The following is a 15,915-nucleotide window of genomic DNA, read 5'->3' as shown; positions in this document are numbered from 1 at the left end:
CAAAATTCCTGATCCCTTCCCCAGAGGCGACGTTTTGTATCCTTCTAGAATTTTTTTGCCATGCCGTGCGGCGTGGTATGTGGGATCTTAATTCCCCAACCAGCGATTGAACCCGTGCCTCCCTGCAGTGGAAGCACGCAGTCCTAACCACTGGACCACCAGGGAATTCCTAGAATTTTTTATGCACATAGAAGCACAAATAACTTTTATAACAATTTTTAAAAACATAAACAGGAACATGCTATATATACTGTTCTGCATCTTACCTTTCTCAATAGATTTTAGAGATTTTTCCAAAATAGCACATCAAGTTCTACTTAATTCTTTCTAATGGCTGCCAAGTATTCCATAATATGGATGATTACAATTTATTTAACCACTCCTCTATTAATGGATAATTAAAAGTTGTTTTCAAGCTTTACACTACATGTCTTTGTGTCTATTTATGAATTAGGTAAGTATGTATTTATTTAAAAGGATACACACCACACACAGACACACACACACACAACACATATATGATAAATTCCTAGAAACAAAATTGCTGAGATAGAGTATACGTGCATTTAAAAATTTTGACAGATACTAATAAATATTAACAAAATATCCTCCAAAGGGGTAGATGATAGTGATCCTTTGAATTCTATCTTTATGTGTACCTTATCTCAACAATTAGATCGTTATTCTTCTTCCTCTATCCCTTTGAAGATGGCATTTATACAGGATGGCACTCAAGATGCAGAAAGTGAGGGGTTCCAGCATCTGGACAGGCTGAGGTCACCTCTGATCATTTGGTTGGGGCGGTGGGGGAGGAATGGAATCATCTCTAAAGGATCACTAAATTCTGTGACTGGTCAGCAGCTGCCTCCCTTTCTTTCTGCTCCGCATATGGAAACAGCCCTCAGCACCCCAATACCTTGAACGATGTCATCTTGCCGCTGTAGGGTGGGTCGGGGAGGGCGAGTAGACTCTCTATCAGAAAACCCTTTCTCAGGGGTCCTGGAGCCACCACTCCCCTCACTAAAGGGTGGGGGCAGGTTCCCAGCATGGACCTGACGTAGCTGTTCAAAATCACTGAGGGCGGCGCTCACATCCCAATTCTTTCCTGTCAGGACACAAAGCAAAAAGTGAATTGGGAGCTGAGAGTATAGAAAAATTGAGGAAAGATACAGAACCATCATTCTAAGCATCTTATCAAAACCAGCGAGCATATACTCATGTGTACCTCAGTCATTCTCCTTTTCCTTCCCCTACTTTAATTTCCTTCATAACACTTCGATCTGGAATACCACAACTTCTTTATTTACTTATCGTCTATTTCCTAAGAAAGCCCTGTGTGCATACAGAATTTGTTTCTCTGAACTGAAAGGGCCCTTGGAGACCTAGTAACCTCATTTTACAGATAAAGGAAATGAAGCCTAAAGAAGTAGAGTTACTTGCCCAAAGTCACGGGTAGTTCACACCAGGGCCTCAGCTGGACTCAAGCCCAGGTCTCCTAATTCTGAGATCCAGAGAGTTCTGAGCCTAGATGTGCTCTGGGGTGTCCTAAACCACCTGAAACTGTATACAAAGTTAGAGGTATGTGTGTTTTTCTAAAGAAAGAGCTGATAGCTGCCATCAGGTTATCAAAGGGAATTGTTAATTCCCCTCAAATTTAAGAATCACTACTCTGCTGAAATAAACACCCAAGGGATAGATTTGTCACAGCAGATTTTTCAGTTGCTTTCTCCAGTTAAATTAGTCAATAAATAACATATTGCATAATTGTTCACACTTCTTTCTGTTCTATTCCATTTGTCACCACCTTAATTCAATTCCTATATCACCTAGTGTCCCACCTCCAATCTACTCTAAAGGATCCCATGAGATTAATCTTTCTACAGCACAATTCCGATCATTTCAGTTCCATAATCAAATTTTTAGTGGCTTACCACTACCTACAGAATAAAGTTTAGCCTCCTTTGTCTGACGTTCAAGGCTTTCTATGACCTTGCTTACTTTTCTAACCTTTCCTCTGTGCTTCAACTTCCCTGGCTATGAAAGTGGAGGTGATAATACATAGGATTGTTAAGAAGATTAAATTAACTGAAAGCACTTAAAACAGTGCTTGGCACACAGAAAGTGTTATATATGTATTTACTGCCATTGCTGTTATGCTTCTTGTTATAATTATAATTCTCCAGTTAAGCTGTATTAATCATCCATGCCAGATGAATTTATTTCTGAGCCATTAGATTCACCACTTGCTCCAACTCCCTTTGCTCACTCTGCACTCTGCATCAGTCATACTGGCCTCTTTGCTGTTCCCAGAAATGTGCTAAGACTGCTCCCATCTACAGCCTTTCCACCAACTATTCCCACTGCCTAGAAGGCTCCTTCTCCAATATATCTACACAATTCCTCATCTCCTTCAGATATTTGCTCAAATGTCACACTCTTAATAAGGCCTACCCTGACTACCCAACTAAAACTCACAACCTACCTCATCATTCCCCTTACCATTTTCCACAGCACCTAACACCTTATACTATGTACTTTACAACTTACTTGGTTATCATGTTTATTGTTTATTGACTATCTCTCAGGCTAGAATGTAAGGGCAGAGATTTTTGCTTGTTTTGTTTTGTTCAAGCATCTAGAACCTAGTACATAATAGGTACTCAATAAATATTTGTTAAAGAATGGAGGACTTTTGTTCTGAACCAATGAATGAATAAATGATTTGTCTTGAGCACTGGATAGTTATCTCCAACTGTCTGCTAAAGTCCTTAAAATCAGGTCCTCCTAACAGTCAACATGTCTAAAACTGAATGTCCATCATCTTCCCTCCTAAAGCTTGCTTCTTCTCCTTCTTCTATAGTCCCTAAATCAGTAATGGCATCACAACCCCTCCAGGCCAGAAACTACAGTCATTTCAGCTCTTCACCATTCCTCAGACCCCACTCCTCCTCTTCCTTCACTATCTACTCAGTTCTCAAGGTGGTTTGTACCCTTGAAACATTTCTCAAATCTATTCTTTCTTGTCCATTTTTATTGTCACTACCCCAATTCAGGTCCTCATATTTTCACCTGGCCTTTTGGGAGGGGGCTCCCTAGTCTCTCTACTCTTAGTCCCCTCCCTCTATAATTTGTTCTTTACACTACAACCAGGGTTAACTTTCAAAGGAAAAAGCAAGAGACAGAAAGATAGAGACAGAAAATGAGGATCAGGTCCTTTGGTTCCCTTTCTAAATTATACCTTAAATCTACCCAGTTCTCACTCTGCTGTTACCACTGTAGTCCAAGTCACCATCACCTCTCACCTGAACTATGGCAACATTCTTAACTGATTTTACCACTTCATCTCTGGCCACCTTCCAGTCGGTTCCATATCTTTTATCAGTACACTGTTCAGAAACTCAAACCCAATCATTTCACTCCCCTGATTAAAATCCTTCACCAGCTTCCCACCGAACATACACTGAAATGCACAACCCTTACCATGGCCTACAAAGGCCCCCCATATTCTGCTTCCTGCTTATCTAACCAGCTTCCTACCACTCTTTCTTGTACTACTCTTCCTACCTCGCTCACTATCAGTGCCAAACTCTCTCCCACCTCAGGGTCCTTGTATAAGCTACTTTTTTTTACATAAACACTCTGTGCTACATCCCTTTGTCTTGCTACTCCTGTGCATCCTTCTGTGTTCAGTTCACATGTCACTTCTTCAGAAAAAGCCTTTCTGAACTCTATATCCAAATTAGGTTTCTCTCTTAAACTTCCACAGCACCCTCAACTTTTCTTTCATAGTATGAGTGTGTGTGCACACGGGTGTGTGTGAGAGAAAGAGAGACGACATGCAAGCATTAACTTGTAACACACTTGTTAAAAGCCAGACTCTGAAACCAGATGGCCTAGGTTCAAATCCTACTTAACTTCTTGGACCTCAGTTTTTAAGCTGTAATACTGGGATAATAAAACCTATTTTGCAGAATGGTTGTGAGAATAAAGTAATATATTTCAAGTGCCTCACACATATTGAACACATAGAAGTGTTCAACACATGTTACAAGAGGAAGAGAAGGCATTTGAGCTGAATCCGGAAGGATGAGGAAAATTTCAAGAGAATAACGGAGGAAAGGACACTGCAGACTTAGGAGACAACTTAATATGATCAGGGAAAGGAAACAGGTCAGGCCTGGCTGGAGCACAGGAACTGTGGGAGAAGGTAGTGGGAGATGAAACTGAAAATACAAGTTAAGGGCAAAGCCATACTGAATTATCAAACTAGAATTTAAACCCTGATCTTCCGTTTCCAAACCAACATTATTCTCACAGGTGCCTAAGTAAATGTCATATTGCCACACCTTACTAAGGGCTGACAACCTAGAAAATTACCTATGTGTGCTAAGAACTTGCTCCTTCCCCCACAGGCTCACCTATTTGCGTCATTATATATTTTCACCAAAAAGCATCCGTTAACTATGACTCCAAACAAAGAATCCTACTGACATGAGGCCAAACCTAAAGGACCTTAAAATCTAGAACATTCACACTTACGTATACATACAGATATAAGTAAACAAAAGCAGCTAAATGAAAACATTAAATTAATCCACTCTATATAGAATGACCCATACAAGTTAGGGAAGGAAAGACAAAAAACATGAATGATCCCAAATATGAAAATCTAATCATTTATACATAAAAAGGAAGTCTTACAGATCTAAAATTATGGTTTTAGTGGACTAATATCAAATTTCACTTGCATTACCTGAGCTTAAATTGACAGTGGAGAAAGCTACCCAAAAATTCAAGGTGAAAAGGGAATTTTGCATTTTAAAATTATGGTGGGTAATACACAAAGTAGATTATTAGAAGTAACTTAAATGTAAGGCCTGCCATACACAAAGTGTCTTTCTGTTCACCTTAAATGTTCCAAATCATCCTAACAATAAATATCACATCTTATTTTCTCTCTTCTCATTCTCCCCCAAAGACTCCTTACCTTCCAGGAGATCTCGGGCCAACCCTGGCTCTGCTCCTGTGGAACGGACAAAATCTGACAGGACAGCATCCATGTCCAGGGTCATGTGATCATTAAGTACTTTCAGGCAGCTGATGTAGGGAGGACATAGATCAAAATTCAGGCCTCCACCTGAGGAGGAAATAAACACATAAGGCCCAAATTACACTGGAACGGGATGATCATAGCCCAATTTCAGCAGCTTCCTAACCAAATGGGGAAACTAACTATCCTAGCTCATTCATTTCAGTAGAATTTATTATAAAGAGTAACATTTAGTTTCCTAATTTCTCATTAACATTAGTTTTTTTTCCTTTTATTATGTAAGTTTCAGGTGTCTAGCATTACAGTTCAACATCTATAAACACTATAGTCATCACCATCACAAGTCTAGTTACCATCCATTACATACAGTTCACCCACTTCACCTATATTAATTTCTTAACTACTACATAAACCACAAAACCATAATACCACTCCAAATAATGCTCTTCCTCTGCCTTTCTAGAGTATTACATTTCTAGCCATCAGTTTGCTTATCCAAACTAATGGAAGGAAGCAGCAAACTACCACCCTGAAGAATTCCCCACCTGCATTATTCTCTTACATAGCACCTGTTTATTTCCTTCTTGGCACTTGATATACCCTAAAATTATTTTAGTTGGTTGCTGTCTAGCCTCCTCCTCCAACATAAAAGTTTCCTGAAAGTACAGAGCTTGTGTGTTTTGTCCACTAATGTATCCCCAGCATGTATCCCTTGGCACAGTGCTTGGCAAACGGCTCTCGGCAAACATTTTACTGAATGAATGAATACTATACACTGAATAACTTCAGAGTTGACTAGTACTCTGATGCTAGCTGAGGAAATGGGAGGAGCAAACTGATATCTAAACTTAATCAAAATAGGGACTTCCCTGGCGGTCCAATGGTTAGGACGCTGTGCTTCCACTGCAGGGGGCATGGGTTCGATGCCTGGTCGGGGAACTGAGATCCCACAAGCCGAGCAGCGCGGCCAAAAAAATTTTTAAAAATAAGAATACTCAAAATAAAACAATCTGCGATTATGCAAAGCAGAGTAGAGATCCCAAAGGTTCATAACAAAGGTCAATCTTTGTCCACTAACTTCATGAACCCAGGAAACATGCCTTTCTCCACTCAGGACAAATGACCACCAAGTAAGTTCACCTGAAAAAGATCGCTTCTTTCAGACTTGACTTTGGCAGAAACTATGTCCCTGACCTGTCGGCCTGGCACCAATCCACATTCCTCTGAAGTTAGCAGTCCCAGCGGAGGGAGCAATAACCGAGTGAAAAACAACTTCTCACCAAAATCTGCCACTTCAGACAGGTTTACAGTTCTCTGTAAAAGAGGACTTGTTGGTAAAGTCACCAGGCACATACCTGCCCCACCAAACCCACCAGTCCCCTGCTTTGGCAGAATGCCAAAAGTAGAGTTCTCAAAGGCAACAGAGTGGCTCCGGTGACTATCTCTTCAGAAGCATCTCCTTCTAAACAACCTAAACTCTAAGGGTGATTCTCAGGTACTTTTTCATCATACCTCCCCTGACCCCAAGACACAGATTCTTTAGTGGTGTGATCAGATCCTAATTATCTAAATTCCTTAGAAATAGTAAGGCAAATAAAAAGCAGTGATTTGTGGGTTATAAAACCGGTAGGCCACTAACTTAATAACTTCATGTAAAAATTTTTTTTTTTTTTTTGGAGAGAGATGGCAAAATATACTTGTACTGTTCCATGAGTACAAGAGGTCCAGGAGCAGAGGGACAAGTTTAATTCCTATTTGTGCCGCAACATCTAGCACAGCATCTACATTACTGTCGACAGTCAATAAACGCCTGATGAATAAATGATTAAGTGACTAACTGAACCTCCACATCAGCCACCACCAAACCAATCAATTTGAGGCTTAACTCAGAAGATCAGAAATGTGAGGGTGGGACTTCCCTGGTGGCGCTGTGGTTAAGAATGCGCCTGCCAATGCAGGGTACATGGGTTCAATCCCTGGTCCGGGAAGTTCCCACGTGCCGCCGAGCAACTAAGCCTGTGCACCACAACTACTGAGCCTTCACTCTAGAGCCCGCGAGCCACAACTACTGAGCCTGCAAGCTGCAACTACTGAAGCATGCGCACCTAAAGCCCGTGCTCCACAACAAGAGAAGCCACCGCCATGAGAAGCCCGCGCACCACAACGAGGAGTAGCCCCTGCTCACCACAACTAGACAGAGCCCGCACCCAGCAATGAAGACCCAACACAGCCCAAAATAAATAAATAAAAACAAAAATAAATTTTTAAAAAAACATAAAAAGAAGAGAAATTCAAGGGTACTTCATCTTTCACATCACCCCACTATTTCTAATGGTCTGTCCCAGTCCCAATCCATCTCTCAAAGTTTTACAAACTCTCCTTTCTAAAGAGACATCAACATACTGTCACTTCCACCACCCTCGTATCAGAAGAGTTCTACCTACACTTATATATATTAGCTGGGTGACTTTGGTCAAATTACTTACAGGGTGTCAGTTGCTTCTTGTATATCCTAGACTTGGATTCAATGACTTCTAAGATTCTTCCCAGGTTTAAAAAATGAACTTCTTTAGTTCACTACAGCCTCAGAAACTATGATCCTTACATTCTCTTTTGGTCTGCATATTATCAATGTCTAATTTACTTCCATTTTAATATCACAACTGTCAGAAAAGACTACCATTACATAAAGAACTTTTGGCCTAAGATACCTCAAATTCAAAATGTTGTTGTTTTTAAACAACTTAGTTCCTCAGATAAAATACTTAAGAATTAAATTCCTTCAAAATTCACAGATGAATGAGTGGTTTCCCTTTCCTCTAATACAGACAAGAATTCCTTCTTCAAGCCCATTTTAGTCACTGTCTTAGGTCACAGGGCATGGTAGCAGCCCAAATAACTTAAACACATGAATAATCTAAAACCAAGAGCACAGCTGCAAAATGAATTTCAACCTTCTCTCTTAAAAAAACATGCAAAGGAACTTGGTAAAGCCACTCTAATAACTTACTGAAAGGATGTGGGAAATATACAGTAAGTACACAAATAACAATCAACAAAAAGTACTCAGCAGAAGAGAGGAGTTGATTAAGCCACAGGCTTATAGGCAATTTCCCAGCCAGCCAGAGGCTTTTGAGTGAGAGAAGCCAATGAAAACCATCGATGTCATGGCATCGTAGACCTCATATGTCAATGTAGTAGGATATTCTTTTAAAAAAATATTTTTAGGGCTTCCCTGGTGGCGCAGTGGTTGAGAGTCCGCCTACCGATGCAGGGGACACGGGTTCGTGCCCCGGTCCGGGAGGATCCCACATGCCGCGGAGCGGCTGGGCCCCTGAGCCATGGCCACTGAGCCTGCGCGTCCGGAGCCTGTGCTCCACAGCAGGAGAGGCCACAGCAGTGAGAGGCCCGCGTACAGAAGAAAAAAAAAAAATTTTTTTAAAATAATTTCCAAAAAAAAAAAAGAATTAATTCTGAGTAAGTCATCTGAAAAATAAATAAATAAATAATTTCAAGGTCCAACATTATCTAGAATGACTTGCTCAAAAATTCGAAGCACTAAACCAAACTTCTTGGCAGCCCATTCTTATATTTGATGTCTCCAGGTGCATGCCATAGACTCCACCCTAACCCCACCCAACAGGTGAGGACTGCAGCTTTTGTTACATCACCACCAACACCTGGCTGGAGCTTCTTAAATTCCAAATGGGAATATCCAAGGCAATAACTAAGACTCATAGTCCTTGACTCTCAGCACACAGGAAGGAAAAAAAAGAAAACACTGGCTTTCAAACTTTCAAATGAAACAGAAGAGGTACTCAAATATTTGTTGATTGAATGGTGTTTAGACAAATCTAAACTGGAGTCAAAATCCTCCAACCTTCCAATTGGTGGGACTTTAGCGATTATTTAAACCAACGTCTGCCCCAATGCAAGAATCCTTCTATTACATCTCTGACAGATAAATCATCCAGTCTCCACATGAATACAAGCTCTGATGGAGACTCATTTCTTTGCCACAATGTCCATTTTATTGTTGGACAGTTCTAATTGTTAGAAAATGCTTTTTTAAACTAAATCACCAGCCCCCTCTCTCTCTCACATAATGGTCCTTGATCTCTTCTCTAGAACAATAAAATCTACTCCCAGGAATGATGGAATTTTCATGGAAAAGGAACAGATAAAGCATTTCTTTCCATAAAAATGTGTTGTAGGTCAACACTGCAATGTTATCATAAGCCAGCCAGTGCCTTTTTTTTTCTTTTACAAAATTCTTCCTTATATCAATACTTGCTTTTACCTGTATTCATTCATAAATGTTTATGCTGACCCTACAGTACAAACTCAACAAGTGGAATAAATGAAGTCATGTACCTTGTTCAAAATTCACTTCTGCTGCTATCTTTGCCTCTCATCCCTACTTCCACACTTTCATGCCCTCTTGAAGTGATGACAGCAATCAAGAATAAAAACTAACAAGTTAATATTAAGTAAGCACTTTCAAAAACACTATCTTATTCAATAACAACAAAACCCCTAGAGCAGGCTTATTATTCCCAGTTTACAAGTAGAGAAAGGTATAAGGTTTGAAAAGTCAGGTGGGTTACCCAAAGTCTGAACCCAGATATCTTGAACACATGCTCTCTCTACTGTACCATGCTGCTTCCCTAGGGACTAAGTCATTACTGATTCCCAGAACTGCACTGATTCTTATCCATTCAATTCTTTCACCATAGGAAAGGGCTGTGCCTATCTCTCAGTGTTTATTAATGACTTAGACACCTGCCTTATGTCTTCCTCAGTTCAAAGCCTACCACCTTCCTGAGCAATTTCAACACCCACCTGCATAATCCATCCAACATTTCTGCCTTAGAGTTTCATAATCTCATCAAATGCAAAGACCTCCATCTCCACTTCAACAACTCAGTCCTGGACCCTGCCATGCCCTGAAACCATTCCACCTCTAAATCTTCAACTCCCAACATCTTACTCTGTCTACAACCTCATCTCCCTCCAGCTTTTCCTTACTACTAAACCTGCTACCTCACCTCAAGACATCCTCACCTCAGACTAAGACATCCAATTCCTTAACCACCTTATTCATTAATTCAACAAAAATTCATTGAGTGCCTACTCTGTGTCAAGCACTACGGTCAGGACTAGGAACACAACCATGAACTAGACATAATCTCTATCCTCACAAAGGTTCCAGTATGGAGGAAAAAACCCACAAAATTTCACAATTATAATCATAATAGGGAAAAATATTGGGGGGAGGGGTGTTATAGCCTATAGGGAGTCAGGAAAAGCTTTCCCAAGAAAGTGACATTACACCTAAGGACTGACAAACGAGTAGGCATTGGAGACAAACTAAGAAAGAAAGAATGCTCTTAGCAGAGGAAACATATCTATGTTCTGTGGCAAGGAGGAACACAGAAGTGAAAATGGTGCAAAATGAGGATGAAGAAAGGGCCTAGGGCTTCCCTGGTGGCGCAGTGGTTGAGAGTCCGCCTGCCGATGCAGGGGACGCAGGTTCGTGCCCCGGTCCGGGAAGATCCCACATGCCGCGGAGCGGCTGGGCCCGTGAGCCATGGCCGCTGAGCCTGCGCGTCTGGAGCCTGTGCTCCGCAGTGGGAGAGGCCACAACAGTGGGAGGCCCGCGTACCGGGAAAAAAAAAAAAAAAAAAAAAGAAAGAGCCTAGTGGACCCTAATGAAGATTGAGATTTTATCCTAAAAGTAATGAGAAGGCTTTGAAGGGTTGTAGGCAGGGATAGGACATGATCAGATTTAAATCATTAAAAGATCATCCTGGTTGCAGTGCGAATAGTTTGTAGGGAACACAAGTGGATTTAGGGAGACTTGTTTAGAAAACTGCTGGAAAAGAGATGATGGTGAGCTAGACTAGGATGAGAGCGGAGAAGACTGAGAAAAACAGATAGATTCCACTTTGTTCCTTCTTACCTACCTGAACATGAACACAATGAGTGATGACTTTATTTTCCTGTAAAAACCTATCCTTATCCTTCCATTTCATTGGCCCAACCTGGATGGACCCCACATTCAACTTCTCTGCTACTAAATAGGGCTACTGCACAAGACAAGATCACATAATACTACAGAGCAAAGTGACTACAGATATATGGTGTTCCATCTCATTCCTTTCAGTGAAACACTGCAGTCTTTTGCTTGACTTTGGTACCTAACCAGTCTTCTCAGCTACTACCCCACACCTTTGCCATTCTCCCTGAGCCTCCCACCAAAACCTTATTACTTCCCTTACTCCTGGTAGATGACCTTCCCTCTGACTTCACAGAAAAAATAATGAAACGAAGCAAAAGGAGTTCCTTCAGGCTTCCTCCTCTGCCCTACCTGCTGGCTGCTATTCTCTTCTTCCCTGCAAAACTCCTTAAATTAGACTACAGTCACTGATGCTACTTTCTCACCTTATGGTCAGTCCTCGACCTATTAAAATGGGCTTCTATAGAAAGACAACGGCACCACTGTCTTATAGATAAGATCATCACCATCCTCCTTGCTGCTTATCTAAAGTATCTTTGTAGGGACTTCCCTGGTGGTGCAGTGGTGCTCAAGTCCTGGTCCAGGAAGATCCCACATGCCGTGGAGCAACTAAGCCCATGTGCCACAACTACTGAGCCTGTACTCTAGAGCCCATGAGCCACAACTACTGAGCCCATACTCTAGAGCCCACAAGCCACAACTACTGAGTCCGCGTGCTGCAACTACTGAAGCCCGTGCGCCTAGAGCCCATGCTCCACAACAAGAGAAGCCACCACAATGAGAAGCCCACACACCGCAACGAAGAGTAGCCCCCACTCAACGCAACTAGAGAAAGGCCGTGCGCAGCAACGAAGACTCAACGCAGCCAAAAATTAATTAATTCATTCATTCATTTTAAAAAATGCATTCACAGTCTCCAACTCTTTCCAACTCACCCAGGAATCCCACAGGCACTTCAAGCTCAGCACATGAAAAAAATAAGCCCATTCTCTATCTCTGTCCCCCACCCTTTCAAGCTATTCTTCTTCTGGTATTGCCTATTCTACAAGCGGTACCACCATCCCTCCTATCACTCAGGTCACAAGCCTGGGAACCACCCTGGATTTCTCTTGTGCCTTATCCTCGCTCACAAATAGTCCTTTATTAAGGTTTACTAATTTTAACCTTAAAAAATTCTCAAATCCATCCAACACCTTCAGATGTTCATAACCTGGACCCCAGTAAGTAGCTTCCTAATTTCTCCCTCTTCCTCTCTCCAGCCACTTTTCACAATGGTCGCTTGTAGAGGCTGATCAATCTAAAATACAAATATGATAGTATTATATCCCACTGCTCTGAATTCTTTATTGGATCGTCAGTGACTAAAGCTTAATATCCAAATTCCTATACATGGCAAACGAGGCCCTTCATGATCTAGCTCTACCTAACCCTCCAGCCTTATCTACCTCCCATCATTCCCCTCCTTGTACTGGTAGTTCCCCAAGCATACACTACGTGATTCACATTTCAGTTCCTTTGTGAATGTTGTTCCCTCTGCCTGGAACGACTCCTGGCCTAGCAGGTGAATTTTTATTTCTTCTTTAAGGCTAACTTAAGTATTACCTCATCTACAAAACCTTCCCTGGCTTCTCAAGTTAAAGTGCCTGCTTCCTCCTTGGTGTTACATCTTGTACTCTAGCTCTATCGTATTCTTTATCACACTGCACAGTATTTGTGTTTATTTACATGTCTGTCTCCCCACTAAACCATGAGTAATTTGAGGGCAGGAATCTTGTCTTGTTCATCCTGTATTCCTAGCATCCAAGCACCTGGGAGGTACTCAATTTTTGTTCAGATGAACTGAATTCTACTTGTACAGTATCCCACTACACACACACACACAAAACAGTATTGTCGATAATCAGATAATCAGTGTTGTAAACAGGCAAGTCATCTCAAAGTGTTTACAGTGTTGTAAACGCTGCTCATCTCAAATACATTTGCTTAAGATTGTAATATGATCTTATTTGCAACAGATTTCTCTCCCTAAACGTTTAGCTCAGACTAATATTAAAACCAGTCTGCATGATCCGAGTGCCCAACTACTTAGTAACAGAGAAAAGTGACTTAAAATTAAATACCGACTGTAGATAATACAGCTATGTTAAAATGCGTGAGAAACTACTGACCCTACATTCTCCCATCTACAACATTCCCCAAAGTGTCCACATTCTCACACTATACCCACTCTCCTGGTCCCAGTGATGCATTACAGCTGTGTCTGAGTACTCTCCAACTCCTCCCCAAACTCACTGGAAAACCACAACATTCAAGACTGTCAAGAATTTTCAAAGGTCAGCAACTCCTCCACGTCTATGATGTCAGTCCCAAGGAATCCAGACAGGGAGAAAGAGGAGGGACAGAAACCCTTAGACTTTCACACAATTCTTGACTAGGTGGGCGGGAGAGATGAAAGACTGTCTTGGCAGATTGTTTTTAGTTAATATACATCCTTCCAAGTGAAAGAAACAGAATATAACCTTCTTAGAAAAAAAAGAATTGACCGAGTTCCATACTAAAGAGACCTATATATCACTAAATGTTATAACCCAGAGATAATAAGATGGGTCTAAATGGAAAAAAAGAAGGAAAAGAAGTAATATGTGTTAAAGTTTTAGACATTGTTTTCATTTAAACTTCCAAACAACTCTTAGAGGTTTGTCTGTATTGTTAACTCCATATTATAGATGGAGATGTTAAAGCTCACAAAGGTTAGATAATCTACCCAAGGTTATACAGTTTTATAAAGTGGTAGAACCAGAATCTTTATGAGTCCAGCCAATCTGACTCCCAAGACCAGACACTTGCACTAAATCACACTTAGTCCAGGGAGGAGGACTGAGGAAACACAGGCAGTCCACCATGTGAAAGTCCACCCTCACTGCTTCAACTCCTTTCAACTCCACCTGGAGAGAGAGAATAGGCTCTGGATTCAGACAGATCTAGGTTCAAATCCCTGATCTACTAGTAACGGTGGTGCAATCATGGGTAAGTAATATGACTGTTTTGTGCCTCTGTTCCTTCATGTTCAATTGGGGGAAATGCCTACACTTCAGACCTCTTGTTAGGATTAAATAACTTAAGATATGAAAAGCCTTTAGGGCAGTGCCTAGCACACAGTAAGTCCTCAAAAAATGTCATTTGCTTTCTTGCCTAATTCCCTCCCACGCGCTCTGCCTCACTCCACTGTGTGCCCAACACAGCCTCTGTATCTCTCCTTCAGAAGCTCCCCCTACTTCTCCAAACAAACCCTCCAGTCCTACAACTGTTTCCAAGGCACAGTCTTAACACATACACATTGTACATGCTCTATCACTCCCATTCCAGTGTCTTTCAACTCCTCAAGTCCTCAAGAAAACGTCGTAAAGGGAACTCCCTTAGTTGCATCTTCTACCGGATGGTCCCTCAAAAAAAAGAGCAAAAGAAAAATGTCTGTCCTCTCCTAGAGGTACAGACATAGCTAAATAGCTCCTTCATCCCCAAATCTCCAGGAACAGCAATTTCACACATATTGACCGAAATTCTAATGCCTTAATCTACCAGCCCTATCTCCCCACCTTACTACTCTCCTCATTCCAGATGCAAAGACTCTATAATATTCACCTAATCTCATGCACAATGTCTATTTTTTGGATTATTGGAAGGAATAATCCTACTCACCCTGCACAATTCTGAGATGTTTTCTACCTCCACTACAGTGTATACTTGGGGAATGTCTATTTTCTCCCCCAAAAACAAACTCAAGAGAAAAAAACTTAGCCTGATCATATAATTTACCACTCCCAAAACAATGCTATTGTGTATACACACCAGTAAGGACTCAAGAATTGGCCCCTGGACTTTATCACTACAACTGGTATGTGTATGAGTCAGAACAAGATTTAACTATTTCTTTTCAAAAGTTTCTAGTTTTTATCGGGCTACAAACAGCAAAATAAATTTCTAAGAGACAAATCCCATAAATAGCCAAATGCTAATATACAAATGAGACAGAAGTTCACAGAGAACTCCTTATGAACTGGTATTTGTCTTTTCAGTGCTACTGATAAAAGGCTCCCTGGATTACAGTTATTTGGGAAATTTAATAATTTGGAAGGCTTGTACAATGGAAGTGACCTTTGGAAAAATAAGGGCAGAGACAGTCACAGAGAAAGTCTATTATTATAATATTGGCACAAGAGTAACTTGAATAGAAACAGAAACCATGTTAATGTTTATTTTTTTTTAGATCCAGACCAGTATGTCTATTTGCCACACACAATGAATTTTTTCTTTTTCCTTTCAGCTAAGGTCAAGGATAGCCCAAGGTTTGATTCTCAGTAAGTTCAACTTTTAAAAGAATAGCCTGTAGGGCTTCCCTAGTGGCGCAGTGGTTGAGAGTCCGCCTGCTGATGCAGGGGACACAGGTTCCTGCCCCGGTCCAGGAAGATCCCACATGCCGCGGAGCAGCTGGGCCCCGTGAGCCACGGCCGCTGAGCCTGCACGTCCGGAGCCTGTGCTCCACAACCAGAGAGGCCACAGCAGTGAGAGGCCCACGTACCACAAAAAAAAAAAAGAATAGCGTGTAAAAACAAAAGTTCTACTGAGCCCTTAAAAATAGGACTTACCTGGTGGCACAGTGGTTAAGAATCCTCCTGCCAGTGCAGGGGACATGGGTTCAAGCCTGGTCCAGGAAGATCCCACATGCTGCAGAGCAACTAAGCTGGTGTGCCATAACTACTGAGCCTATGCTCTAGAGCCCACGAGCCACAACTACTGAGCCCACATGCCACAACTACTGAAGCCTGTGCACCTAGAGCCCGTGCTC

General features: G+C 41.4%; 1 protein-coding gene across 4 annotated transcripts in view; it reads right to left on the bottom strand.

The window, feature by feature from the left end:
- Positions 1 to 15,915, bottom strand: part of OTUD7B (OTU deubiquitinase 7B) — a 54,158-nt gene that overhangs the window by 18,135 nt on the left and 20,108 nt on the right. For all 4 annotated transcript variants that reach the window (XM_022564125.3, XM_022564122.2, XM_022564121.2 and 1 more), the window contains 2 exons: positions 4,988 to 5,137; positions 917 to 1,105 (listed from right to left, as the gene is read on the bottom strand). In XM_022564125.3, the coding sequence (XP_022419833.2) occupies positions 917 to 1,105; positions 4,988 to 5,072 (274 nt within the window). In that variant the 5' untranslated portion in view covers positions 5,073 to 5,137. The remainder of the gene's footprint in view (positions 1 to 916; positions 1,106 to 4,987; positions 5,138 to 15,915) is intronic.

The sequence above is a fragment of the Delphinapterus leucas genome, chromosome 1, assembly GCF_059928025.1.
Source record: "Delphinapterus leucas isolate spDelLeu-1000000601 "Yukka" chromosome 1, BTC_Dleu_Yukka2, whole genome shotgun sequence".
Taxonomy (NCBI): domain Eukaryota; kingdom Metazoa; phylum Chordata; class Mammalia; order Artiodactyla; family Monodontidae; genus Delphinapterus; species Delphinapterus leucas.
Note: the sequence above shows the minus strand (reverse complement) of the source record. Positions and strands in the feature narration are given on the sequence as shown.